General features: G+C 52.1%; 1 protein-coding gene across 3 annotated transcripts in view; it reads left to right on the forward strand.

Moving 5' to 3' along the window:
• The first annotated feature begins 10,014 nt into the window (after positions 1–10,014).
• CDH4 (cadherin 4) overlaps positions 10,015–27,783 on the forward strand; it is a 479,150-nt gene continuing 461,381 nt past the window's right edge. Inside the window, exons 1-2 of one of the 3 annotated variants that reach the window (XM_086332761.1) lie at positions 10,015–10,360; positions 12,606–12,717. In XM_086332761.1, coding sequence (XP_086188887.1) covers positions 10,304–10,360; positions 12,606–12,717 — 169 coding nt within the window. In that variant the 5' untranslated portion in view covers positions 10,015–10,303. The remainder of the gene's footprint in view (positions 10,361–12,605; positions 12,718–27,783) is intronic. The other 2 variants (XM_086332762.1, XM_086332763.1) reach the window with 2 other exon arrangements.

A 27,783-nucleotide genomic window follows, 5' to 3' on the forward strand; every position in this document is an offset into this window, starting at 1 on the left:
CACTTTCTCTTGCTTTAGAGGTAACCCAACACTCCAATAGCCTCTGAAAAAAGTGAAAGTGTTGGTTGCTCAATTGCCTCTGACTCTTTGCAACCCCATGGACTGTAGCCTGCCAGGTTCCTCTGTCCATGGGATTCCTTAGTCAAGAATATTAGAATGGGTTGCCATTTCTTTCTCCAAAGTATGGGATCAAATCTGGGTTTTCTGCATTGCAGGCAGATTCTTTACCATTTGAGTCACGGGGGAAGCCCATTCTAGCCTGTAGATTTTATTTCCAACTTGCCCAGCTCCTGTCCTTGGATTCGGAGAAAAGGGCAGATGACTGAACTCTCAGCCCAGCGGGCTGCCACTGGCCCCATTCTCCCAACAGAGGAAGCATGTATGAATACTATGCGTGAATGCACTTAAGTTGAACTATTAATGTACTCTTTTTCACATAGCTGGGGTCCATGGCATTTTGAACACAACAGGAAAATCTATGTAAATAAGCACACATAATTACACAGAAGGCCACACAAACACGCCCCTAGATGTGGCAGGTTTGCCTCAAATCTTGTGACACAGGTGGCTCCAGTCCTGATTCTGTTCTAACCTCAGAGAATCAGCCGGAGCTCAGAAAACATTTGGGTTTCTCATTACAGTGAAAAATGCCAGCTGGGCTGGAGGCCCCTGGCTCCTAATGAATGGAAGACTTCCTTGATTGAGATGAGCCTGGAATGGAAGAGGCCCAATGTCAGATGGCGTGTTCGACTCTTTGCCACCCCACAGACTGTAGCCCACCGGGCTCCTCTGTCCATGGGATTTCCCAGGCAAGAATGCTGGAGTGGATTGTCATTTCTACTCCAGGGCACCTTCTTGACCCAGGGATCGAAACTGCACCTCCTGCATCTTCTTCATTAGCAGGCGAATTCTTTACCACTGAGCCACACGGGAAGCCCCAATGTCAACTGAGTGGTTAGTAAACCTGGATTTGGACTTTTAACTTATATAAATGTGGTTTAAACTTTCTGTTTGCCTCTGCCACACTTTTAATGAGTTTCAGTGCAGCCAGCAACATGGTTTTGCAGAGTCTATTGTTTTCGTTGTGGAAGACACAGGGCCAATCTCTCCTGATGCAGAGATGCCCCTAAGGAGGAGGTCCCACTGAATATCCATGTGGACTAGGTCTTGTGTCCGCTAGTCTCAGCTGGATTCCCTGAAAGCAGAGCCTGAGACAGAAACTAAGGGGCAGACAGTTAATTTAAAGATGGTCTCTACTTATTTCTGTATGTTGGGCTTTTTTAACCCTGCAAGTTTACTAAATTATTCATTCTAACATGGTTCGTGTGTGTGTGAAGTCTTCACAGTTTTCTACAGGTAAAATAATGTTATGTACAGAGATAACTTTACTTCTTCCTCTCCCACTTGGATGGCTTTTCTTTCTTTTTCTTGCCCAGTGGCTCCGTCCAGGACTTGTAGCACTGTGTTGAATGGAAGTAGAGTGGGCATCTTTGTCTTGTTCCTGATTGTGAAGGAAAAGTTTCAGTTTTTCACCCTTGAGTATGATGTTAGCTGTGTGCTTTTTATATATGACCATTATTATGTTGAGAGGGTTTCTTTTTATTCCTAGTTTCCTGGGAATTTTTATCATAAAAGGATCTTGAATTTTGTCAACCACTTTCTCCAAATCTACAGATAATAATCATGTGATTTTTTTTTTTACCCTTACTTCTGCTAATGTGGTTTTTTGTTGGTGTTCAGTCCCTAAGTCATGTCTGACTGTTTGCAGCCCCATGGACTGCAGTGCACCAGGCTTCCCTGTCCTTCACTATCTCCCTGAGTTTGCTCAAACCCATGTACATTGAGTTGGTGATGCCATCCAACCATCTAATCCTCTGTCGCCCACTTCTCCTCCTGCCCTCAATTTTTCCCAACGTTAGGGTCTTTTCCAATAAGTTGGCTCTTTGCATCAGGTGGCCAAAGTATTGGAGCTTCAGCTTCATCATCAGTACTTCCAATGAAAATTCAGGGTTGATTTCCTTTAGGATTAAGTGGTTTGATCTCCTTGCTGTCCAAGGGACTCAAGAGTCTTTTCCAGCACCACAGTTTGAAAGCATCAATTCTTTGGCATTCAGCCCTCTTTATGGTCCAACTCTCACATCTGTACATGACTACTGGAAAAAACCATAGTTTAGACTATAGCTTATAGAGGCAGCTATTGGGACAAACCACCTCCACAAAGTCACGTGTGGAAGGTTTCCTTCCTCAACTGTGCAACTGGACTATTGGGTAGCCAGCCTCCCAGAGGTCGCCCCTTCAATCAGAGGTCACTCCGCAGGGACTGGGGCCAGTGTCATGGGGTCTGGCCTCTGATGTTGGGGAAGCAGGGCATTTCAGAAGGATAGAAACACATCCCTGGCTTGGTTCCTACATAAAGACTCTTTTATGCCCCACTTTCCCCAACAGATTTTCCTCTCTGGAGCACATGTCTATGCACGGAGCAACAACCAGCAACAAAAGTCCCCAGTTTCCTCTGTGCTTGCTTCAGACCCCACTCACCACAGCCGACCCTTGTCTCCCAGGAATCAAGGGGCTTCATCCCTGGCTGCTCAGGACAGAGTCCCAAGGAGGGACATGTAGCCAGTATTTATTCTCTTGAAATGTGCTGTTTCAGTTTTTTTTTTTTTTGGTCTTTCCACCTCCTCCCTGTCTCCTTCTGGGGTTGGAGAAGACATGAGCTGAGATGCACAACTCCCGTTTTGCTTCCCCTGCAAACAAGAGTGTGATCAGAATAATGCCTTCCATATGCGAAGGGCAGGCATGGAAGGGCTGGCATGTCGAGCTGAGGCCTCCTGGGAACGGCCACTTCCTTCCAGCTGCATGAGGAACACAGACTTCATTAGGGGCACAGTCGGACATCCAGGGTCCAAGTCCTGTGATTATGGCTGAGGGGCTGAGAGGCCGGGCTGACTTGGCTGTCTTGGACTGGCTGTCCTCTGTGGGCTGTCCCCTTCCCCCTCCCCCACAGCATCACAGGGTGGCACAGCCTGCGAGCTCACATGCATCACGAGCCATGGAAGTGTGGGTGTGTCTCACCCACGAGCAGGTCAGTAAGCCAGCATTGGAGGCAGTCTCCCTGCCTCCGCAGCAGGTGTGTAACAGTTAGCTAACCACTACTGAGTAACAAGTCACCCACGGCTCAGTGTGTTAAATCATCCACCTCAGATTGTACCTGACAGTTTTTCAGGTCAGGAATTCAAACAGGAATTCTGCTCCATGTGATGTCAGCGAAGGTCCCTCAGCCGTACGATAGAGTGCTGCATGCTCAGTCACTCAGTGGCGTCTGACTCTTGTGTGACCCCACGGACTGTAGCCCACCAAGCTCCTCTGTCCATGGGATTTTCCAGACAAGAATACTGGAATGGGTTGCCATTTCTTCCTCCAGAGGATCTTCCCAACTCAGGGGTCAAACTCACGTCTCCACATTGGCAGGCAGATTCTTTACCACTGAGCCACCTGGGAAGCCCTAATTTGGTGATAAAAAGACATGAGGAAACGTGAACATGAATGCATGTCGCCAAGTGAAAGAAGCCAGTTGGAAAGATTACATCCTGTCTGATTCCAGTGCAACCTCCACCAATCCACCCAGCACCTGCCTCTCCTGTGAACAGCCGGTGACCAGTCCTAGGAGCCTTGTTCCTATGGATCTACAGAGTTTAGCTTTAGAGCTGAGTTGCCTGCTGAGTAGACCAGTGACCATGCCTGTACTATCCTGCCCTGTCTTTCTTTTCAGGGCTCTTCCCATTGCACACACAGAGCCCAGCAGCCCTGAGACCCTCCCGGTCATTCCGAGAATCCCCTGCCACACCCCACCTGAACAGGTGACCTCCCTGTCACCTCTGACCCCTGGCCACATTTCCCTCCCTCAAATCAGGCAGTCGTTTGGCCGACCCATGGGAACCAAATGAAGTCACAGTAAATCATTCAAGATGGAAACATTCAGACGTGGTCTCACGCCTTACCTAGCTGGGGAAGTGGCGAGTAGAGTACCTAATATTCACTAAAAGGGAATTTCTGGGGCTGGCTGGGGTCCACCCACAACCCATATTTTAAAACTCTTGTCGGGAGGTTCGATGGCTTACCTAAAGTGTGAGAATCTGGCTTTATACCAAAGAAGTACGTCTCTAATGGAGGTCATGTTTTTGGGGGGCAGGTGGTTCATCCATCTGCCTCTGCAGCCTCCTCTCCATCAGAGCTTCCGACACAGACCCAGAAGGAAAGGCGAGTGGAGGGCTGGCTCCCTGAGGACAGGACAGTGTCCCTGGTCCCCCACACTCAGCAGGGTATCTGCAGCGGCGGGGGTTGGGGGGGAGGCGAGGGGGGCGCCTCCAAGGGACGTCTCCCAGCAACCGCGCAGAGTTGACCAGGACTGTCACCATCCCCACAAGAAATACAGGCACCTTTTGACAGACTTGCTGGTATTCCAGAGAAAGTGATCAGTGGTAACCCCTCAAAGTTCAATAATAAAACCAGGTTAAATATAGCTTGAAAGGATCTGACCAGTGACTGTAGGCGGAAGCCAGTCCCCCCGAGAGCCCAGACAGCCTGAAGCCAACAGGACACCCTCCAGTTCAGAGAGGCTCATAATTCCAGGCAGATGTTTTAACTTGTAAAGCCATTTCCCATTTCCTTTCCATTTTCTTGGTCTCTTTTGTTTTATTGCCACTCTCAGTCTCCTCATATTTCCAACATCTCCCCCGTTTCCTCCTTCCCCTTGAATCTCATATTATCTATTTTACCATTTAATCGGTTTCCTCTCCTCGGACCTTTGTTTCTATCATCCTCCCTGCAGCCCCTCCCCCACCCAACCTCCAGATTCCTTGCTGCCTGAACCTTCCTGCTGGAGCACCTCCTCTGGCCCCAATTCTCCTTCTTCTGCCTGGAGTTTATGAGATGAAAGAAATTACCCGCGTTCGCATTACCAGGAGTGGGTAATGCGAGGGTTCGGGCTCAGCATCACGGGAGCCTCCTCTCTCCTCCGAGGTTGCCCAGGAGATGCTCCATCCCTCCCAGATTTCCCATCATCTGTTGAGCGTTCACTTTTTCAGAAACTTCCTGAAGCTGGTCCAGGGCTGGGGAGAGCCAAGGGACAGGTAGAGGTGCCCCCACCCCACTGCAGACATGAGATAAACAATCAGGTGCGAAAGGTCCTGGCTAAGTGGGAGGTGGTTCAAGTCCTCTGCTTGCTCCAGGCCTCGGTTTTCCCCTCTGTCTAATGGGGGCATGTAGGAAGGCACCCTGGGGCTCAGGAGAGCTACTGATTCAAACCAATTGTCATCACTGCTTCATTCATCCAAGCCCTGGGGACAGGACCCTGGGTGACATGGGGAGGAGTAACTACATTGGGCCCCTGCCCTCAGGCTCTCAGTGTGCCCTGTGAGCGGGGATGCACACAGAAAACAGCTTCATGACAGTGAGACAGCATGAGGTGTGTGCAAAATCAGAGGGAAGCCAAAGCCAGCCCCTCACCCCTGAAGAAAGGCTGACTGAGATAGAGAGAGGGATCACCTCCCACACAAAGGCTGATGGGGTCCAGACAGAAGGCATGGTGGGGACACAGGCCCAGGAGCTTGGAAGGATGCCTGAGCTCCTGGTGGGGCCAGAGATCAGGTTGCTGAGGGGGAGGGGGCAGGCGGTCGGTGGGGTAGGGGTTGGCATGACTGAGCCCAAGGCTGGAAAAGGAAGAAGATGGGGTGAGGCTGGAAAAGGACAAAGGGACCTGTGCACCTTTCCCCCTGGGGTTCCTGCCCCGAGAGCCACCAGATCGTCTCACTGGCTTCTTTCCACTGCCTGAAGCAGAACTGCAGCCTGGCCACCACACCCCCACCCCCAGCTGGGACCCTGGACAGGCTTGCCCACATCTGTGACAGGTGGGAAAGACCACCTCCTCCATTCGTGAGGATTACAGGAGATAAAGTTCAAAAGCCCCCATGGGGGCCTCCCGGTCCACCCTGAATATCAACGTGTGTTAAGGGAGAGAGATGACATCAGTGAAAACAAAAGAAGTAATAGCAGGGGCCTTCCTCTTTCTTCCTAGTCAGCAGCCTCCAGGGTTAACCTCCCTGGACTCGAAGGTGGAGGTTCCTTGTGCTGGCCTGTCTGTTTCTTGCTTTTTCCTTTACAATTGTTCTGGCTTCCATGCGGGGAGATTTCCTCGAGCAGGTGGCAGAGCAGGCTGATCGCACTCGTTTCTGTAGTGCCCAAACATCTTCAGTCCTCCGCAAAGAGCCTGCTTTATTCTGGGGACCCGCCTTTTGCTAACTTCTCCCTGCTTTCTTTACAAAACAGCTTTTTGTCTAACACTGAAGTGTCTATAAGGATAAATGGAGGAAAAACAAATTAACATTAGACGACACAGCAGGGAAACGGTTCCCGTGCAAGCATTCAGTTGGCTTCAGAAGCTGACCTTTCCCCAAGCATCCTCAACAAGTGGGAGAGAGGAGTCTTCGAGAACATCGACAGCCCCACCACAGTCGACAGGGGACCATCACTCACAAGCTATCATCCCCAGGGAATTCTCATAATCTCTCTTAGAAACAAAAGCATGCTCTTCTCCAGGGTTCTTTACCCAGCAGCCTGAGGGCATAGCTCCTCCTCCAGGTGGGCTCAGCCAGCTGGCCAGAGTGGAGCTGGCTGGAGTTCCCCCTCAGGGAGGGCTGTGTCTCCAACCTCCCCCCTGACTTCCCCCCACCGCCCCGCTCTGTCCTGTGATGCCCAGATTCAGTAGGTCCAGTGTGCGGTCCAGGATGGAGCATTTATACGAGCTTCCAGGAGATGCATATGACGCGTGGGATACATGAGGGTTTCTAAACACAAGGCCCCAAGAACAGTAATCCAAGAGGCTGTTAAAAGGCCGGGTCCCCATCCCGATGGTCCAGTGGTTAAGAATCCGGCTGCCAATGTGGGGGACATGGGTTCAATCCCTGGTCGGGGAAGATCCCACATGGGGCAGAAACTAAGCCCATGCACCTACTGCTACTGAAGCCCGCATGCCCTAGAGCCTGTGCTCCGCAATGAGTGAGAAGCCACTGCAGCGAGAAGCCCCGGCACCACAACCAGAGTGTAGCCCCTGCACGCCGCAACTAAAGAAAACCTGTGGAGCAACAAAGACCCAGCACAGTCAAAACAAAAGGCCAGGCCCCAGGCTCCACTCCCCAAAGCTCCAAGTCATTAGTCTTAGGTGGAGCCTGCTGGTGGTTTAGTTGCTAAGTTGTGTCCAACTCTTGCCACCCCGTGGTCTGTAGCCCACAAGGCTCCTCTGTCCCTAGGATTCTCTAGGCAAGAATGCTGGAGTGGCTGGCCATTTCCTTCTCTAGTGTATCTTCCTGACTCATGGGATCAAACCCAGGTCTTCTGTACTGCAGGCACATTCTTTACTGACTGAGCCACCAGGGAAGCCCTAGGTGGAGCCTAGGAATCAGCATTTTTCATGAGCCTTGCTAGGATGCTGAACCAGATCATCCGAAGACAGGAGGGGTGAAGGGAGCTTTGGTTCCCCTGCAGACTCCCGCTCGATGGTCTGGGGTGTGGCTCGAGGGTCTGTAATTCCCACAGGCCCCCATAGGGAGTTGGTGCTGCTGGTTTGAGGATTGTCACCTGGAATTCACTGGCCTGTGCTTCAGACCATCTTTTCCTCCCTCTCAGTGGATCCTCTTTGCTTCGCTCACAGCAAGTCTGATAAACCAATGCTCTCTGCTGGACCTGCTTCAGCTACTGCAGTGTTTCTGAAACCATATTCCTGAACATGTGAGTTCCCATAAGACATCATATGTTGTGTACCAGGGCTCCTCCAGCAAATGAGTTTGGGGGAAAAATGCTACCCAGGCCAGGTAGGCAAGGCTGGGATGAGAACACTGGATCCTGCCGCCTCTCTCTGGCCTCATCCCACCTCCCCCTGCCTGGGGGAACAACCAGCAGGATGACAGCAGACCCCACACTGGAGTCAGGATGGCTCTGTGAGTTAATCCACACAGAGCTCCCTGATGTGTGCCTCCCCCAAGGCTGGTTAGAGGCAGGAAGGACCTGCTGGGTCTGCAAGTCATCACACCCTTCAGCAGACTCAAGACTGAAACACTCAGCAGTAGGAGATGGGGAGGTGTTTCCTCTGGTGTTTGGGCCTCAGGACCCCCCCAACCCCTGCCAACATCACTTTCTTTTTTAATTCAAGTTGGCACTCGTGTTGGCACTGAGCAGTTTTTGGAAGCACAGCAGAGCAAGTGCTGGGTTCTGGACCCCTTTTCTGAGAACCATCTCCATCACACTCGGACCTTCTGAAGACAAAGGCGGGTCCTAGGGACAGACATTTCAGAACAATAGCAAGGGCCACAGCTGGCCCCTGTGAACCACCTGTAGTGATGAAGCACCCTGAGTAAGGGGGGGAGTCGGAGGGGTGTTTGAGAGGTGTGAGCACAGGGCTGAGGGTGGATCTGTCCATGAAACCTCACTGGCAACAAAGGACTTGTGCCGAGTCTGAGCATAAAGATGAGTTGGGCACACTCGGCACATCCAGAGGTACCTGGGTCCTGTCCCAAGAGGACAGTCTGGGGACAGTCGGCTCAGGCCAGGTGTGGCAGGCCAGTACTGATGTGGTGTCCCCTTTAACTGCCACACAGGTCCTGGGTAAGCAGCCACAAGTTGACCTGTGCTCTCAGATACAGAACTTGCCTGCCCCTCTCAAGTTTTCTAGAATCTGACTTCCTTTAAAGCAGCAAGCTAACTAGCAGGCTGCCCAGCCCAGGTGCCAGGGTCCAGGAAAGGGGGAGAGCTGTGCGACCGCTCTCCTGTCCAAGTCAGCTCTGACCTTGGAGCTCAACTGTGTGCTCTGCTTAGTCGTTCAGTCGTGTCCAACTCTACGACCCCATGAATTGCAGCCCACCAGGCTTCTCTGTCCATGAGGATTCTCCAGGAAAGATGACTGGAGTGGGTGGCCATGCCCTCCTCCAGGGGATCTTCCCAACCCAGGGATCAAACCCAGGTCTCCCGCATTGCAAGCAGATTCTTTACCCACTGAGCCACCAAGGAAGCTCCAACAGTTCACTCCATCTTCCTTCCCTTCCTTGGCAGTGTATTTCTTAAACCAGAACTAATGTATTCTGGACACAGAGCCCTCCAAACCAAGACAAAGAACATTTGCAATATCTGAGCAAACAAAACCACTTTTCTTAAAATCTCCAAACCGAAAGGGAATGTGCAGAAACATTTACTCACTTTTCAAGCTGTACCTGTTGTTCACTTGATGAGCCCTTAAAGAAAGGTCCCCTCAATTCAGAAATCACCCAAACCAGTCCGGCTGACCGTCCTGACAGCTCTTCTGTGAGGGAATTTCCGCCTTACCTTCTCAAGTCCTCCGATGTCTTTTTTGGCTTCTCAGGCCTAACTAGGGATTTTGATGCACGCACAGGCCCCTTCCTTGGTCCTGATCACAGCCAGGGCCCGGACCTGGAGCTTTTCCTCACCCTGGGGGTCTATGCAGCCTGGAGCCCCTCCCTCTGTGCTTTTCAAATCCACTTGGGTCTCAAAGCTAACTCCTGAGAGGCCAAAGACTTTGCGAGGCCAGGAGGTCGGTCTGGGTTAGCGGGAAGACACCCGAAAAGTACAAGACTGATGGGCATTCCCAGCCCCCTGTGGGCTCAGGCCTCAAGCTGGATGAAGGCAGCAGAGGGTCCCCGTGCAGATCCAGAAAGCTTTCCCATGGTTTTGGAGCTGGAACGATCCTGCCTTGTTCAGACCTCACCAGCCTCCCCCGCCCCCACCTTTTTCCCTGAAGACTTTATGTCCTCGGCCCCTTCGGCTAACCGGGGCTCCTAATGCGCTAACCGGGGCTCCAGATGCACTGTCCGAGCTAGGTGGTACCTTGGGGCAGGTGGCTGGGGCGGGCACGTGAGGGGCGCGGGTGAGGCGCTGGGGGCGCGGCGCCTTTAAGGCCCGCGTCAGGCCGAGCGAACGAGCGCAGGGGCCGGGCGGCGGGGCGGGGCCTCGGCGGGGCTGCCGCGCGGCTTCACCTGCAGTTCCGAGCGCGCGGAACAGAGGCGCGGGCGGCTGCGAGGCCGGCGGACGCACCGGCCCGAGGGAGCGCGCCGCCCGCCGGACTTGGCCTCGCTCCCGGAGCCGGGCGGCGGTCGCGGCGGCGCAGCCTGGCCGGAGGCGCCGGGCCCGCTCGAGCGGCAGCGGCGTTGATCAGAGCAGCGTGATCCGGCCGGCTGCGGGGAGCCGGCTCCGGGCGCCGGGCATCGGGCGGGCGCCGGGGCGCGGCGCGGCGGGGAAGATGACCGCGGGCTCGGGCGTGCTCCTCGTGCTGCTCTCGCTCTCCGGCGCGCTCCGGGTAAGTTGCCGCCTCCCGTCCCGGTCGCCCGGAAGCTCAGGCAGCGCGGGGCCACTCCCGGAGCCGGCGGGGCTCGCCCTCGACCGGCGGGGCTCTCCCGGGCTTCCCTGGCCCGCACCGGGCGCCCCTGCCGCGCGCACCGCTGCATCCAGCCGGCTCCCGCGCTCCGCGAAGCCGCCTGCGGTAGGCAGGAGCGCGGAGCCGCCGGTGCAGCGGGGACCGGCGGTGCGGAGCGATGTGGGAGTATGGGTGAGCGATGGACGCAGAGAGCTCTACCCGAATCGGGACCCGCCGGGCATCCCTCCGTCACCCCAGGTCCGCGGCCGCTGCCCCGGAGCTCGGCTCGCCGGCGCCGGGGCAGGTTGCCCGCTGGCGGAGCCGGCGCGCCCTCCATCGCCGGCTCGCCGCGCTCCTCCGGAGTTGGCCAGCCCAGCCCGGGCCGGGGCTGCGGACGAGGGGGGCTGGCTGCAGCCGGCCGGACATCAGGGTGCTGAGGACACCCGGTCTGGCCGCCCCTGCTGGGGACTGGGTGCTCGAGACGCGGCGCCGCCCCCATCCTCGTCCTCTGACCGCTGGCAGGTCCATCGATGCGGATGGGCAACGGATGTGGACCGCTGGGCACCCTCGCCCCGGACTCCCGGCCGCGCCTGCCGCAGCCAGTGTCCGGCGGGGCCCTCGCCGCTCGGAGCGGGGTCGAGGAGCCAGGGGCCAGTCAGGAGCAGGGTGAGGTGTACCCGGAGCGCGGTCCCCGCGCCCGCCTTCCTCCTGCGGAGCCCGCGATCTCTGTCCCCAGCCCAGCTCCGCGTCCTCTGGGTGCAGGGCCGAGAGGGGCGCCTCTCGGGGAAGGCAACGGGGCCGCGAGAGTTGCAGAAACCCCCTCTCGTGGCCGATCGGCCTCGCTGCTCCTCCCGGGCCGCGCTGTTGTAACCTCGGAAATAAACAAGTGCCCGAGGCCGGAGGCCCGCTCTGAGGTTCGGGGCGCTCGGGTGCATTCGACCCACGCTCGCTCTCTCGGACGGGTGGAAACTTTCCTGGGCGAGTTAGCTTCCCCCCGTCCCCGCTCCCCGCTTTTTCCAAATAGCTCCCGGTCCTGTTTGGAGCTCCCTTGCCAGGCACGGGGCCGCAGTTTGGAGGTTTACGCGAGGAGTGACCCCGCACCCTGCTCTTCCCCCTCTCCGTGATTTTCCGTTGGGGCGCCGGGTCCAGGCCCGCGTCAGGGTGCCTGGAGCTCCGGGTCGGGGCGGCCTCCGGAGCCAAGGACTGGCGGGCGGCTGCGCGCCGAGCTGGTGGAGGCGGGCGGCGGGGAGGCGCGTTCCGCTTGGCGGCCCAGCGAAGGCGCGACTGTGGGGTGGGTGCGGGCTGCGCCCCTGCTCCTCGCACTCCAGGGAGCCGGCGCTGTGGCGCTCCTTCTGTCGCAGGGCTGGCTTCCCCGTTGCGCACGCAGTCTCTTTCTCCATTCCCCATCCCTACGGCTGACCTCGCTGCCACTCCCCGCAGCCTGGGAGGGGCCCTTCTCCCACCCTGCCTTCCGGGCCCCCAGGGTTCTAGACCTCCCACTGGGCAGGATACCCCAGAGTGCTGGGGTTGGGGGACAGGACAAGAGTACACCCACCTTTTTTCGGTCAATTACGGGAACTCTCTAGCCTGGTTAGGCTGGAGATGGGGGCTCCAAGAGTGGCCAAGCCTCCAAGAAGTGGGGGGAGAGGACTGGATGGTAGAAACCTCGCCCACCTCCCTACAGCCTCTCTGAGAGCCAAACTCAGAGCTGAGTCTCTGATAATCTGCTTTCACCCCTGCCCCTCTCCCTCCTCTGCGGCACCACAGGGAATAGACAGTCTGCTCCACCTCACCCAAAGCCTGAGTACTGGGTGGGAGGGGACATGGCCCTGGCAAAGGCCTCCTCCCTTGGCCTCCCCTCCTCCGTGTCTTCATTGGCTAACTCCTGGCTCTCTTGCCTGCCTATGATGGACAGTCCTTAGACCTTCCCTTCTGCCACGTGCTGGTGAGGCTCCATCAGGCCCTCTGCCCTGCCATCCGCCAGCCTGGCCTCCCTGTTGCATGCCCCTGTCGCTGGCTAACATGGTGACCACAGGGACAGACCCTGGGTTATGTCTGAGTGGAGACTCTGGTGGACCAAGGTTTGGCATAATGGAGCCCTTGAACACAGCAGGCCCTACTAAACTTGGGTTGGATGCAGTTTCTATGAACCTGTGTTTTTTCTAACCTCACTTATTTCCATTCTCAGGCCCACAATGGGGATCTTACAGCCAGGGAGACCTGCAAGGCTGGATTCTCTGAAGAAGATTACACAGCATTAATCTCCCAGAATATTCTGGAAGGAGAGAAGGTCCTCAAAGGTAAGGTGGATGTGGGAATGAATTCGCATACTGCACTCTGGACTAGGGAGACATTGCCACCTGCAGAACAAGAGGCAGGACTGGCTTTGAGCCAGGCTGTATGCGAAGCGAAGGTGGAGAGGTCAGTGGATATGCAGATCAGTCGACCTAAATGGCCTTTTGCATCACAGGTGAATGATTCAGAGTCCCTGTCATTTTTGAGTGAGGTGAATCATTTCCTGGGCAACAAATTGGAATTCGGATCTAGTGTCACCCAAATAATGTGCAGAGAGAGACTTTCTTACCAAGTATTTTTGTGTATGAAATTCTGGATTCTTAAATTATCCCTGCTTTGCAATGCATGATAAAGCAGACGATGTTGTTGGGGATGCGGTAAATAAGCCCACAGACGTTCTGTTCACAGACATGGCATGCGTTCTCATTACTGTCCCACTGACAACACGGAAACACATATGCAGGAGGGAGCTGCCATTAGCTCCATTGTCCCTGCAGCTCGACACCCACGCTTGTGACGGGGAACTCAGGGGCAGCTTCTGAACTCCAGTGACGATAGATCCTCCTGCATAGATCTGCTTCCCTCTCAAGACAAACTAAACTTTTTATTCACGTGGGAGGGGAAATTAATCAATTCTTTCTTCCTTGATGTTTTAAAGTGGCACGGCGAATACCTCGACCCTGTGCCTCCCCTCCCTGCATCAGTTTTCCAGAAGCAGATTTCAGCCAGTTTCAAAGTGACGGAGGGAACGAACTTTAGCAGAAGCATCAAAGCTGAGTTCAGTACCCATGACTAAACCACACTCAGGCTGCTGACTTTGTCCCCAGTTTTCCGCTTCAGGGAATTCAGAGTTTCTGCCCACCCCCAGCAGATCCTTTGTTGGGAGGGACTCTCACAGAGTGGGGGAATTCTTCAGATCCTCTCTGTGTGGACAGCTTGTTGACTTACAGGGTGTGCCTGGTTATATGAATCAGGATCTTATTTTGCACTCAGTCCAACTTTGCTAACTTATTTGTTGTCATCTGAGTTGACTGTCAAAATAGGGGATGTGATACTATTCCTTCTTTCATTGATTATCAAACAACAAAAAACAAAACAAAACAAAAAAACCCCAGCCTCTTGGCTGTGGGCCTAAAAGCAGGATGGGTGTGCTGCAGGAGTGGGCGTCTATGGGAAGAGTTTTCAAGAGATGCTCTGTTAATTGCATGGTACATGTCATTTTAGAAAGTGTGGACCGCCTTTCAGGATCTGTGGGTTTATGAGAATCCCTATGTATGCACGGAGAAGGCCCAGAAGATTCTCCCGCATGTGCATTGTACTGCAGGCAAAACAGGAGCAGTTCACTGTGGTCCAGCTGTTTGAGTGTCCAGAGGCTGGCATACTTGCCACCTCCCCCATACGGAGCTAACCTTGATAAGATCCTGCAGTATCAGTTTTACTCAGGAATGTAAGAAAAATTGCCTCTGTCTCTGTAACAGCAGGTGCTACCACCTGCCATGGAAGAGAATGACACATTCTCATGCTTTTCATAATAAAATGAGAAATTTCCAGCTAGCATCATCCCTCTCTCCTGGTGGACTGCGCAGGTCCAGGCTGACTTGACCCTCTGCTCTTGGCCCCTGTGGTAGGGAAGCCTTGGTTGCTGGCTGGATGCTTGCCTGCCCCATATGCCCCAGGAGTCCATCGTGGTAGGTGAACTTGGACCAGCTCATGGGCTTCGTGGATACACAACTCATAGTCCAAGCATTTACCCCTGAGATGAGTGTCCCAACCCAACCCCAGTTGGGGGAAAATCACAGAGCATCTCCTTTACCTGTGAGTGCCACCTTCTGTCTGTGCTCAGGGACAGAGAGGTTTTATATCTTAGAAATAATTTTACACACGTGGAGGCAAAAGCTATCACTGCATACACTCGAGCTAGGGCAGATAAAAATTTATTTACATCGAAAACTTGGCAAATGATGAGACCACAGTGAAGATGCATGTGTCGAAAATAAGTGGCACAATATTTCTGTTATCCTGGTAGAAATCATGCTAAACAGATAATGACTACTTATAATTGAGTTATTCCAATGGAGAGAGCTTAACCTTAATTTGACAAGCGAAGCTTCACAGAGTCACCATTTTATTCTAAATGCACCATAAGCTGTTAACAACTGCCTCGAGGCTCCTTCTCTGCCCCAGTCAGCTCACCAGCAGCCCTGAACATCCACATTCCAGAAGGAGAGATTTGTTACACAGTAATTAACTTGTTTATGATAAATGGATGGAAGAAATGTCGTGGCATTTTGTTTTATATCTAAATGAAAAGCATTTGCATTTGAAAAATTTCATGCTAATTAGGCTTAAAATAGTTTTCCCCAATAGGGTAGCAAATACTATGGAATTGAGAACCTCTTGAATGGCGGGCTGAGTGCTCCATGGGGCACATGGGGCATCTGTTTAGCTGCTGTGTAATTCCTGGATCCACTCCACCTCATGGTTCTAGTCCGTGCCTTCTCTGGAGAGCACTCAGGGGTCACTGCAAACACTCTTACTCTGTAGATTCGTCTCCAGGATTGTTCACTGATGGCCATGATCACAGGTGCATGGTCGTGTCTAAAATAGGATCGTTAAGCCCTTTTCCTTTGGCTTCAAGGAAGTGTTCTCCATGCCATAGTTTAGCATGGGGTAGGAGCTAAGCCGGTGTCTTTTTCTCAGCCTTGTTAATAATGAATGGTCAGCTGGGCTCGAGGCTGCAGCTGATGCACTGACCTGCGTTGCTGTCTCGTGGCGGGCAGAGTTCTGCAAAAACCCAGACCCCCTTCAAAGCAAAATCCCCCAAGGATGGGAGAGCAAGGGGTGGCTTAGTGGGAACCCAGCACATGTGGATCATATCTCTCTTTGCTCCTGGAGAAGAAGGCCACGTGTGAGTGAAAATGCTGTCTGCTGGGTCAGAGGAGGGGGATCTGAAAATTATCCTATGAATTCAGATAATACAGAACGAAGAGCTTTGTTTCTGGTGGCTTCATTTAATGCAATTACCTCAGAAAAGCCTTCCCTCTCCCATATCCAGGTTAGTTCATGACCATCTTGTGCCTTTAACCATACTCTGCTTCCTTATTAGAGAATGTATATTATCTGAATTTATATTTTCTCTCTTACTTAAACTGTAAGGCTCATGAGGGCAGCAATCCTGTCACTCTGGTTTAACATTTAGAATGTTCTCAGTCAACATTAGGATAAAACCCAATTAACAGAATCTTGAATGGAGGTTAATTTTTCTCATATAACCATGAAGAGATAGGTAGTCAAGGGATGATCAGATCAATAGTACCAATCTCATGCCTAATGTTTATTCTTATCATCCTACCATCTTAGTAATAGTTTGTCAGTGTGTTGCCTCATCATTGCAAACTGGCTGCTGTGGCTCCAGGCATTGCATTTGAGTTTGTAGCAAGCAAGAAAAAGGAAGGAGCAGTAGCACCATCTGCATCTCTTCCCTGTATAAAGAAAGTACACACTTTCTCAGAACCCTTGCAGAAGTTCTCACTGGGGACAGCTAGGTCATAGGCCACTCCCCGTGGATAGAGGTAGGGAGGCTGGGAAGCAGAGAACTGTGTGGTCTGATTTAGACCTATTATGCCCATCACTTGGTAGATGAGTCAGTTGCTACGTGGAGCATAATTGGGAGTCTTAGGAAGAAAGAAAGGAGAAATGTGTGCCGAGGAGGCAAGTGTCAGTGTCTGCTGCATGAGGTTTCTCTGGCCTCCCTACACCTTCCCTGAAGCAGAATGACAAGTAATGCATTGTCAAATGATTGAGTCATTTGAGTACCAAGGCACACCAAGGGAGGGATGGCAGAGAAGGGACCAGATGCATGCGGGAGTCTGGAATGGGTATGTAAGAACTCGCCATGATGTAACTAATGTGGCCAGATGTACCGCTATCTTATCTTCACAAGTATGTTGAAAATAGCCTCTGTATCCTCCTCTGTGAAGACGAGTAACTCTTGCAGGATGGAAGGCATCACAGGATGTGTGGACCAGATGCTGAGCAAGTCTGACTGGGTGCCCATCACCCAGTGCCATGCCTGCATTGTGGGGCGGTGGGTATGCAACCAGCATTGTCGAATGAAGTCATGAATGAGCCAGAAAACGCTGACACTGCAATGTTTCTGAGTCCCCTCCATCAAATCAGATCAAGCAGGAGGTGCTCTGAATGTTTAAATAAACGGCACAAATGCGTGTGCTGAGCATCACTGGACACTGCGAGTTGCCTGTCCGATACCCATTCTCTCCCTCTTCCTCACTAACAAAACCTCTTCTCATCCATTTGGCCCACACTGAGACCCGTTTAAAATTCTCACACCTCCAGTAAACTCTTAAACCAAAGTGGCAATATGGCTTTTCTCTGGTCAGCAGAATCTACCTATATTATTCTGTTAGATGAGATATGTGAGAAAGCTGGTTTTTTTCTTGATGAAGAGGAACAGACCTCACTGGCCATACCTTCTGCCTTTTGCCCTTAGCTTTTTCTCCCGCTTGGAATATGGACATAATGTCTAGGGCAGAGCAGACATCTTGTGACTATGAGGATGGTGGAGTAGGAGCCAGATCTCAGGTGGCATCCTTGAACAGTTGCAGACCTCTGGACTCATTGTGCCCTGAGAGATGAGAAAAATGAGTGAGATGCCACAGTCGAGTCTTGTGGCATGCAGCCAAATGCATTCCCTGCTTCAGGGAGAACAAAAGAGCTATGCATGCTAGCAAGGGCCTGTCTTTCACTCTGGAAGCTCATAGCTTGTTTCATACTCTGCCTTGAGCCTCTGCTCATTCTGTGCTCCCTGGGCCTTGTCCTTACTCCTGCTCTAGTGGCCCTTCGTTCCTTTCTAAGTTAGTATCCAGACCCAGCACAGTGGATTGCAGAGAGCATGTCTGGGAACTCAGTAAATATTTAATAGGTGACGTCAAGAATCACAACTTCAAACTCTCTCTTTGGCCAGGATATGACTGAATCATTATATATATTAACCTAGGGCTGTCTATCTGATCCACCCATCACAGAATGTGAACTCTCTCCTGACTCTCTTAGCCACCATCTTTCAGGAAGCCAGGAGATTATGCCCTGGGAATCTTGGTCTTAACAAAGATGTGGAGAGAGTGGAGGTCAAACAGGACTGAACCCCAGTGGCTGGCTTCCCCTGGCTTGTGGCCAGGACATTCCTTGCTCTTGAAGCCAGAGGAGGCTTCTCTGAGCACCCAGCCCTCACTGCCTTCTGTCAGCAATGCCTCTGGGGCCCCTGAGAACGACTTCCGGAGCCTGTGGTGGAGATGCTCAGGCTGTCTTTGGGGCCAGCCTTACCTTTTCAAGGGCCCAGTTTTTAGGGTTTCTTAGCAGCCTTTCCCTGCTGTGATTCTGCCTGGTCACAGAGTTAAGGGATTTAGAAAAGGAAGTTTAGAAAGTGGCTTCTGTCAGATAAGAGGGCAGACCAGCATAGTGATAAAGCATGGAAAGTCTGCTGTATGCACTGCCCACAGGCCAGAGCTCGTGCAGATGGAGGGCCCTGATAGCCGTGTGTAAATCCAGAAGGAGGCCAAGGTCTGTGGCCCCTGCCCTTGACTGCCACCCCGCATGCGGGCCTAGCTCTGCTTCCATTGCTCCCCCTGCAGCCTGGAGGGAGGTGTCCATGCCTGGCCTTCCGCTCTAGATCCAGAAGGCCATAGATCAAGAGCATCCCGCCCCTCTTGTCCCTGCCCCTCTCACCCCAGCCTCTCACCCCTGCCCTTCTCCTATCACCTCCCATTAAATAAAAATCTTCATTGCAGGGATGCCCACACCAGTCAGACATGAGGATGAGTGCCTCAGCCACACTGCAGTTTAAAGATTAAGAGTTTTGCATTTCAGAAATATGTATTTTAATGGAGTTTTAAGATGAGGGAATGTGAACCTTTATGTAATTATAATCCTGAGTCCCAGCTGGATCTGTGACTGGGTGACGCTGCAAATGTCTTGTGGAATTCTCACAAAAGCCTGTCGGGGAGGTGGAGTTATTCCCACTGTATGGATCAGAAATCGAAAATCGGAGGTTGGGAGATTGTCGCAATGGCATGCAACTTGTCTATCTTCCCTCTTTGTCCAGGCCCACACCCACTCTCAGCTCATTTACATCTCCCTCTGTTGTGAATGGGTTGGTTTCTGGAGCAACCCATTTGAGTTACAGGCAGACAAGAGAACACCCCAGATGTTCTGGGCACCATCGTAAAATCAGCAATTATCAGGCATTCAGACGTGCTAATTGTTTCTCATCTTGGACGTTTGGAACAGAGGCCTGGTACACCCAGAAGTGCTTGATTGTGGCTGCTGATGTGTGAGGGTCCATCCGAAGTGGGTCCAAACTCGGTGGGCACTGTGGGCTCGCACAGCTCGCCCTGGGATTAAAAGAGCCAGGGTTCTGCAATGCCAGCAGGAGCTTTTGATTCCAGGCATGTGGCAAACAGTCCCTGAGCTGCATTGTCAGTCGGCTTCCAGACTCTGCTTGTGTCCAGAACATAGCGGAGAGCCGCGAGGAGCCAGGAGCTGAGCTGAGGCTCGGGACTGGCTTCATAAACCACTCTTGCTGCTTCTCGGAGCCTGGGAGACGTGGATGGGCCTCCTGAAAAGAGCTGAGGACTGTGGTCTGAAGGAGCCGTCCACCTGCCCCAGCTGATCTCCCCACACCGTCTCCTGGGGGTTGTGCCCTCCATCTGCAGGTGGTCCTTTTTGCTTAGGTCTAGGGTTCTGGGTGTTTGCAGGGGGCTCCAATTTCAGGTTCCTCCCTCCCTCCCTACCTACCTTCTTCTTTCTTTCCTTCTCTTCCTTGGAGCATGGTTAAGTAGATGCCAGAACTAACCACAAACTGCGAGCAAGCAAGGAAACCAGCACTCATCTTTTCAGAGAATGTTTCTGTTATTCTGGCTGTCTGAAGGAGCAATTCTTACTCTGAGTGAATTCCACTATACAAAATAACCATAAGCTGCGTGACTTTCTTTCCATCAAGGCTGGTAAATTTCTCCCCAGTGTGCTTTTGTAAAACCTCTTGGCACTTCCTCTTTCTTTTCATCTCAGAGGGAGCTGTGCTATATTATAAGATGGGCTGGTAAAGAGTCTGCTTTTTATTTAAAGACTGGTAATTTTGGTAACTTATTGCCCAGATTCTAGGCTGCCCTCTCCTGGTGGCTTCCAGTCCTGTCTTAGTCCACCCACCCCTGTTTTTAAACAAAAGAACAAAACAGAACAAAAACCTACTTCTCTTTGACTAGTGTATGCTACCAAAGGCCCTTTCCCCTCCAGCCTCCATCAGGGCTGGTGTTTATTGAGGACTTACCCTGTGCTGATGTGGACTCATGTTTCATACCATAGAGACACCTGTGGGCTCTGCCAGAGGCCACACCCCAGATCACCAGGTCTGTCTGGTCCACATGACTTTCCACTCCCATGTTGCTTTCCGCAGGGAGAAATTTGCTTAGTTTGTGGATTGTAATCGTTTCTTAGTGTGGTACAAAAATGTAGCAGCTTAAAAGACGCAAATTTATCAGCTTGCTCTTCTGGACATAAGACTTCAACATGGGTCCCCTGGACTAACATCTGGTGTGGGCAGATCCCCCTGGAGGCTCCAGGGAGGCGGGTGGGGAGAAATCCATTTCCTGCCTTTTCAGCTTCCAGAGGCCCCCCTGCTTTCCCTGGCTCACAGCCCCTTCTCCTCCTCCATACCAGTACCTGGCCAGCATGGACACCCGAACAGCTCCCCACACCTCTTCCTCCCCCATCACATCACCTTTCCTGACTACTGCATCTTCTGCTCACAAGGCGCCTGAGACAACCTTGCCTCCCACCCCCCAGATAGTCCAGCATCGCCTCCCATCTCAGGTGCTGAACTTGACCGCATCTGCAGAGGCCCTTTTGCCGTGAAACTGACAAACTCGCAGGTCCTTGTGCTGAGGACATGCTGAGTCTCCAGCATCGTGCATATTTTTCACTAAGCTCCTGTGGACCCTCGGTCATTCTCAGGGAGTAAACTGAAGCCCAGAGCGATTCAGTGACCCAGCATAAGTCCTGGGTTAGGGAGGCTGTTTGCACACAAAGCTGCAGCCCTGAGCCCTGGCCTACGTGGCTCTTCCTCCCATCCTGCCTCGTCCAGAAGCTCCTGCCTGCAATACCCAATACCCATATCTGTAACTAGGACCCTGGCTGGCAGCTTCTTCCTGGGTCCTGAGATGGAGATTGGCCACTTTGGAGACTGAAAGGGGAAACGGTGACTGCAGAGCCCGCAGCAGCTTCTGATCTGGTGCTTTCACTGCGCCTCGTTCGGCTTCAGTGTGTTTTCTTGCTGACAGCGTATGGGGATTTAGGAAGGATTAAGGTAAGCCTTCAGTGACAGATAAATACATGCAGGGCGGGAGATGGCCACCCCCTGCCTTGCTGATAGGAGGAGGGTCCCCCTGGACGTGGGAGCTCACCTGCCCAGGGAATGGCTTCAGGAGAAGCTGCAGGCTGTCCTGGCCTGGGACAGTGTGCTTTCCATTTGGAGCAGTTTAGTTCCAGCTCCCAGGATGGGCGTACAGACCCCATGTCCATCCAGGAAGGACACCTCTCTCTCTGGTCTTTGAGCCAGATGGAAAGGAAGGCTCACAGAGCAGACCACGTTCCCTCTTCAGGTGTATGCACCCAAATCTGTGCGGCTGACTTCGAGAAATGAAGGAATCACATTGGGTTTTGCTGCCCGAATGTGAGTTTGAACACTGTCAATCTGCCTGAATCAACAAACGCAATTTGATCTGCCTGGAAAGCTGAGAGGGTCCCTTGGTGTGCACTTGTGCTAAGCCAGGGACAGGAGTGGGTGGGGAGTGCAAGCTGAGCCGACCAACAGGGTAGGGGGTGTTCCTGGGAGAGGAGTGAAATTCATAGTGGGAGCAGAGGGGAGCATCCTTCTCTGGGCTTCTTGTTTCCTGACCTGCAGTGAGGCAGGATGTCCAAGTGTAGTCTAGGAACTGCCTGCCTGGGCAACATGGTTAAACCCCACAGGCCCCTGGGTCCCCTCTCATACCTACTACAGCTGCTTGGACAGTGGTGCAAAAGATACACCAACCCAGACCTGTGACCATGATGGTGTTTGGAGAGAGGGTCTTTGCAGGTTCAACTAAATTAGGAATCTCAAGGTGGGATCATCCTGGATTATCCTGGGCCCCACATCAATGACAGGTGTCTTTTTAAGAGACAGAAGAGGAGATGTAAACACTGGGGAGAAGCTATGTGATGATGGAGGCAGAGGGGTGTGGCCACAAGCCAAGGATACCTGGGAGACCAGAAGAGGGAAGAGGTAGGACAGACCCTCCCCTGGAACCTGTGGAGTGGGTGAAGCCCTGCGACCTGGATTGCAGATGTCTGGCCTCCAGAACTTCAAGAGAATAAGTTTTTTATTATTATTTTAAGTCTGTGGCCACTTGTTATAGCAGCCCCAGGGAACTCACACATGCTAAGTCACTTCATTTATATCCAACTCTTTGCGACCTAATGGACCCCAGGTCCGACTCTTTGCAACCCCCTGGGGTGGGTTTGTCTTGCCCTCCTCCGGGGGATCTGCCTGACCCAGGGATCAAACCCACGTCTCTTATGTCTCCTGCATTGGCAGGAGGGTTCTTAACCACTATCGCCACCTGGGAGGCACTGAATCAGAAATCTTGGGGCTGTGGCCTGGGATTCTGCACTGCTTAATTCATCTCCCAGGGAAGTTGATGTTCCTTAAAGCCCAAGGGTTTCCAGTCTAGAGGATTTTTAGCTTCTGAATTCCAGTGGTCAGCATCCCTCAAGGGAAAGTGTGTTTTCCATGACAGCATCTGCCAGCAAGTAACCTGCGTCTTACAGTGCCGCTCAGGTCGGCGATGGAAGGATGCTGTGGTTCCCGTCTCCCCAAAACAGTAAATGGGGCATTTCAATACCGAAATGTAGCCTCTCATATTATGAAGCCTGACACAGAGCAGTTTCATTGAAATTAAATTCATTGAAATTAAAATGTATGTGAACATTTGTTCTCCTCCCATTATCTTTCCCAGTCAAATGGAATCTTAACAAGGATTATAGCTCAGATAATATCTCTTAAATACATTGTAAATATTTTGTTAATCTGAAGGTCCACGTTTGGGAGCAGATCGTTTAACTGCCTCTGCTGTGATGTGGAGGCACCCGAGAAGGAGCGGGTGCACTCCGGCAGGAAAGCATTTATAGACCATGCCTCTTCTCTCCCCAAAACTGCTTTACTCTGCAAATGCAAAAAGGCATTATTTCTGGCTCCCAGCATCTCGTTTCTGTGTTTCAAGCAGGCACATTTTTGCTGCCTGGCCTCTGAGCTCTCCTGCAAGGTGAGCAGGTTTTCCCCAGGAAGCAGAGGAAGGCAGCTGCTCAGCTCAGGTTCCAGGGCACCCCTCCCCCCGGGGCCCCCCTGCACACCACCCCCCTCCACCCCGGCTCACTCCCCTGGCCCTGGACCTCTGCGGCTATGTTGCAAGTGGACTCCTCACAACTGGCACTAGACTGCTGGGTCTGTGTTGAGGGGGAGACCTGGGTACCCCAGGGGGCTCCAGGTCTTACTGGGAGTGAGTGGCTGCAGCCATCCTGTCTTTCTGGGTTGGGATGCACAACCAACCCAAAGGCCAGTGACTAGCATGGAAATGGCCCTGGCCCTTCTAGAGCTTGACCACTGCCCTGAGCACCAGGATTCTCAGGCCCCTGCACTGTTTCAGCTGGCCCCTTGGGCGGCATAGGACATGAGAACCTCGGGACAGCCAGAGCAGAGTAGGAGGGGCCCTCAGGTTGGAGCATTCTGGATCAGCTGTGTGGTCGCTTTCTCCTGATGCTCGGTCTGTTTGTGCTGCTCTGGTTATGGAAGCTGTAAATGAGGTGACCTACCTCACACAACCCCTGCAGTGAGCTCCAGGCTCCCATGGGTGCCCCATCCCATGCCTGCATCTGGCCGCATTTGAGGAGCTGGTCAGACAGTTGTTCTGTTTTCCAGTCTGTGGGTCAAACCTTCATCCGACACTGTACCCAGCACTTCTTTGGTGCCAACTACCACCCTCTAAGGTTGCCACATAGTTAACCCTCTTTTATGAAGCAGGGGACGCTGACAGAAGATGGAAGATGACATAGGGACGCCTGTTTAATGCGGTAGTCTGCCTCCTGAGACCCTCACTTGCTGCATCCTGTTCATCACCTCTGCCCTGATTCCCCCCCAGGGAGACCCAGCACCCCAAGGTGCAGGGTCTGAAAGCTTCGGGAGTGCAGGGCCAAAGTTCCCATCACCAGCTCTGTGGCACTAGACATGTGCCATGGCCAGCATGACCTCTGAGGCTGCATCCCCAGGGGGAGAAGACAGTTCACTGCCCAGGCTGGTCTTGAGGACCCAGTGGGATGGACATGTGGCTTTCGGGAAGCCAAGTCTGGCTGGTGGAAAGCAACCCACTGCCGGCCTGCACCCTGATCACTGGTCTTATTAGTGGATAACCCAGACTTTCCTCTCCCTGGGCCCCTCCCCCAAGGTGTGATGAGCTGGCCTTTCCAGGAGTGATTTTTCCATTAGACAGCAGCTTGATTGGATATTCTTTATGGTTTTCTTTGGGGACTTTTTCCCTTCTTGACCTTTATATTCTTATGTGTGGCCAGAGATCTTTCGGCAAAAGACACGTTTTTAGAATTGAATAAATAAATGATGGAGAGGTTTATTTAAAGCTTCATAGGCTCGTGGGGGAGGGAGGCCGCCCATGGACATAATTTCACTACCATCGTTTACTAATAGGATTGGGTATGATTGGATTATGTCTTATCACATTTAATAATGTGGCATGATGAGCTGCTGGAGTCATTGGGCAATGAGTGTCCGAAGGTAGCCATCACCATGCTTCAAGGCTCCTTACTGTTGAAAGCTTTATTTTCATCTTATCTTATTCTTTCCCACCTTCCCTCAGATACAAAGAAGGGATTATACCACTTGTCTTATGTAGTTATGTAGTGTAAGATAAAAATTGAAGACCAGCAAAGGGTTGAAGGCAATAAAATTGTGATCAGAAGTCCATAAAATTATAGAACTATGTTTTCTTAAGAATAGAGAGGCTTCACAATTAATTTTTTTTTTTTTAAGAAATTGGACCCTTTAAGGATTTATCTGTGGAGAAGTGTAAGATATACTTCCATGTAATGGAAAAAATACGTTACATGCTTGAAAGGTTAATGACTGGTAAACGTCAATTTTCTACCATCCTGGCTAAAAAAAATAGCCTGTAAGACATAAGATGTCATGCCGGCAAAATCGCAAAGGCCTCTGAAATCCACTTTGAAGCCTGGGATCCCGTGGGAGTGCCGGGGGCAGGGGGACAGGCTGAACGCCAGGCGCCTCTCCCTCTTACTGAGCCACAGCACCTCTGCTAGAAGGGAGAGTGTCTCACAACTGGTGGGAGTGTTTCTCCAGTGTATTTTTGGTTTAAAGACTTAACGCTCTGGATTCCTAGTCCTGAAAACTGCAGATGCTTGACAGCAGATCTGTCCCCCTTGATAAACCTGTATTTGTGAGACTGTGACATGGGCATCCTGGGAATTTGCATTTGAAATACTATAAGCATGTTGGTGTTCAATCGCTCAATCGTGCCCGACTCTTTGCGACTCCATGGACTGTAGCACTCCAGGCTCCTCTGCCCTTCACCATCTCCCCGAGTTTGCTCAAACTCATGTCCACTGAGTCGGTGCTGCCATCCATCTCATCCTCTGTCACCCCCTTCTCCTCCTGCCTTCAGTCTTTACCAGCATCAGGGTCTTTTCCAATGAGTCAGTTCTTCGAATCAGGTGGCCAAAATATTGGAGCTTCAGCGTCAGCATCGGTCCTTCCAATGAGTATTCAGAGTTGATTTCCCCTAGGATTGACTGGTTTGATCTCCTTGCAGTCCAAAGGAGTCTCAAGAGTCTTTTCCACCACTATAGTTCAAAATCATAGATTCTTAGGTGCTCAGCTTTCTTTATGGTCCAACTGTCACACCTGTACATGACAACTGGAAAAACCATAGTTTTGACTGTATGGATCTTTCTCAGCAAAGTGATGTGATTTTAAATATGACAACATCGATGGGACTTCCCTGTGGTCCAGTGACAGACTCTGCACTCCTGATGCAGAGGGGCCCAGGTTCAGTCCCTGGTCAGGGAACTAGATCCCACATGCCTCAACTAAAGATCCCACATGCTGCAGTAAAGACCCAGCACAGACAAATAAATAAATAGTTAAAAAATAAAATACTTTTCTCCTGTAACATTTTGAAAAAACAATTAAAAATACAATGACTGTGACAGGCTTGTGTTGCAGCCCCTGGGGTTAGAATGCGGTTGTTTCCACATTTTGGAATTCCAGCACACAGAGATTCTGGAACTTTCTAGAGTTTCACAGGGACAGACTGAGGGATGGGAGGGGAAAACCCTCTGAATTGTGCCCCTCCACCTCTCTCCAGGTGTTCTGTGCTGTGTCTGGTAGGCGGGTTTGCGAGGGCAGAGCAGATGCCCTGCACTTAGAGGAAACAAGTAAAGAACCATCCCTTGTGTGCTAATTTCCCAGTGTCCTCTGGGTCCAGCATCTTCTGCGGGATTAAACGCAGCACTTGATAAGGGTTCTCCTTCGTCCTAAGCGAGGGAAGACCGCCCTCACGTCCAGCCTGGCTGACTCAGCAAAAGGGAGGGGCCAAGGGCTGCCTTTCTGATTTCTCTGCAAGCAGGATTGAGTTCCCCACGGGCTGGCGTGAGGCCATAGGCCTGCTCCAGCATCTTACATTCTGAGACTCCAGCCTGGAGAGTCGCGTGTCTGCGTTTAAATCCTGAGAATCCTCCGTGCTCACCTGACACAGCATCGGTAGTGCTCACCTGTCAGCCTCACGCAGTGGGCGAGGTCACCTGAACCTAAAATAGGAATTTGGATTTTCCAGCACCATCAGCCTGGAGGTTGTGCCTTTCCGCAAGTTGGTTCCATCATGGCATGAGGGAGTCTTGGTTTTGCCTTTTCCTGATTGAAAGATGAACTTGAAGGGTGACAGATGTCGCCTCAATGTGCCCAGGTTTGGTTTAGAAGCAGGTGGGGGTTTGGGAGGCTGTGTTTAAATCAGGCAGCTGACTGGGGGCAGGGATGGGAGGGGGTGCCAGGCAGAGAGAGACGGACCAGGAGAGAAGGGACCTGGGAGTGGACTTGAGGATTTGGTGGCTTCCTTCTTCAGTTAAAATTGTGTCCTGAGTGGCCTTTCCTCTCCACACAAAACAGGCACCAAGAAGAGAGCTCTTTTCAAGCTGTGCCTCCGTCCTTCTGGCCGCCCTGACTGGCACTGAGGACTGTAGGAGACATGCTCCATTGTTGAGTTCTAAGAGGCTTCTGGAAAGATAGTATTCTGTGCTGTGCACAGACAAAGTCCCCCAGTTGGTCTGAGGTTGCAGTTTCAAGGAGGCACTAATTAATCACTTCCTCCAGCCCCAGGGGAGCAGAGGGGCTGCTCCCTAAATAAGGAGGCTGCAGCTCCCCCCTCGTCTAGCTGCTTCGCTCAGTGGGCAGAAAATGGCATTGCTTTCTCACTTTGAAAGGTGGTTATTCTATCAGGAAGGCATCTCTCCTGCAGTTACCTAAGCACTGTCTTACTGCATTTCTCTCTTACCAGTTCTGAAATCTTATTTCCTTCTTGCTTAAATGCTGCACATGCGAGTGGACACTTCGGTTGCTGGGAAGGAGCATTGTGGGTGAGGGTTCTATTTTTCCCGGAAGTTCCCAGTCTCTCTCCTGGATGGTGGATGCTGACAGCGAGACCATGGGTGACTCCGGACACTCGCCCATGTTTTTTTCTGAAGGAGCCCTGAGTTCTGAGTGTCAGCCAGCAGCGGAGGAGGCAAATGCTTATCTGTTTATCACCGTCTCCCAGTGGAATGGCCCCTGGTGTGACTATAGCCTCTCCCCTGGAAGTTATTTGATTTTTGATGTAATGAGAAGGATTAATGCAGTTGGGTTTTGATAAGGCTGGGCCGTCTAGTGTGGCACAGACTCGCTT

This window comes from Bos grunniens, chromosome 13 (assembly GCF_055505025.1).
Source record: "Bos grunniens cultivar Pamir isolate PY7600 chromosome 13, Bosgru_T2T1.0, whole genome shotgun sequence".
NCBI lineage: Eukaryota > Metazoa > Chordata > Mammalia > Artiodactyla > Bovidae > Bos > Bos grunniens.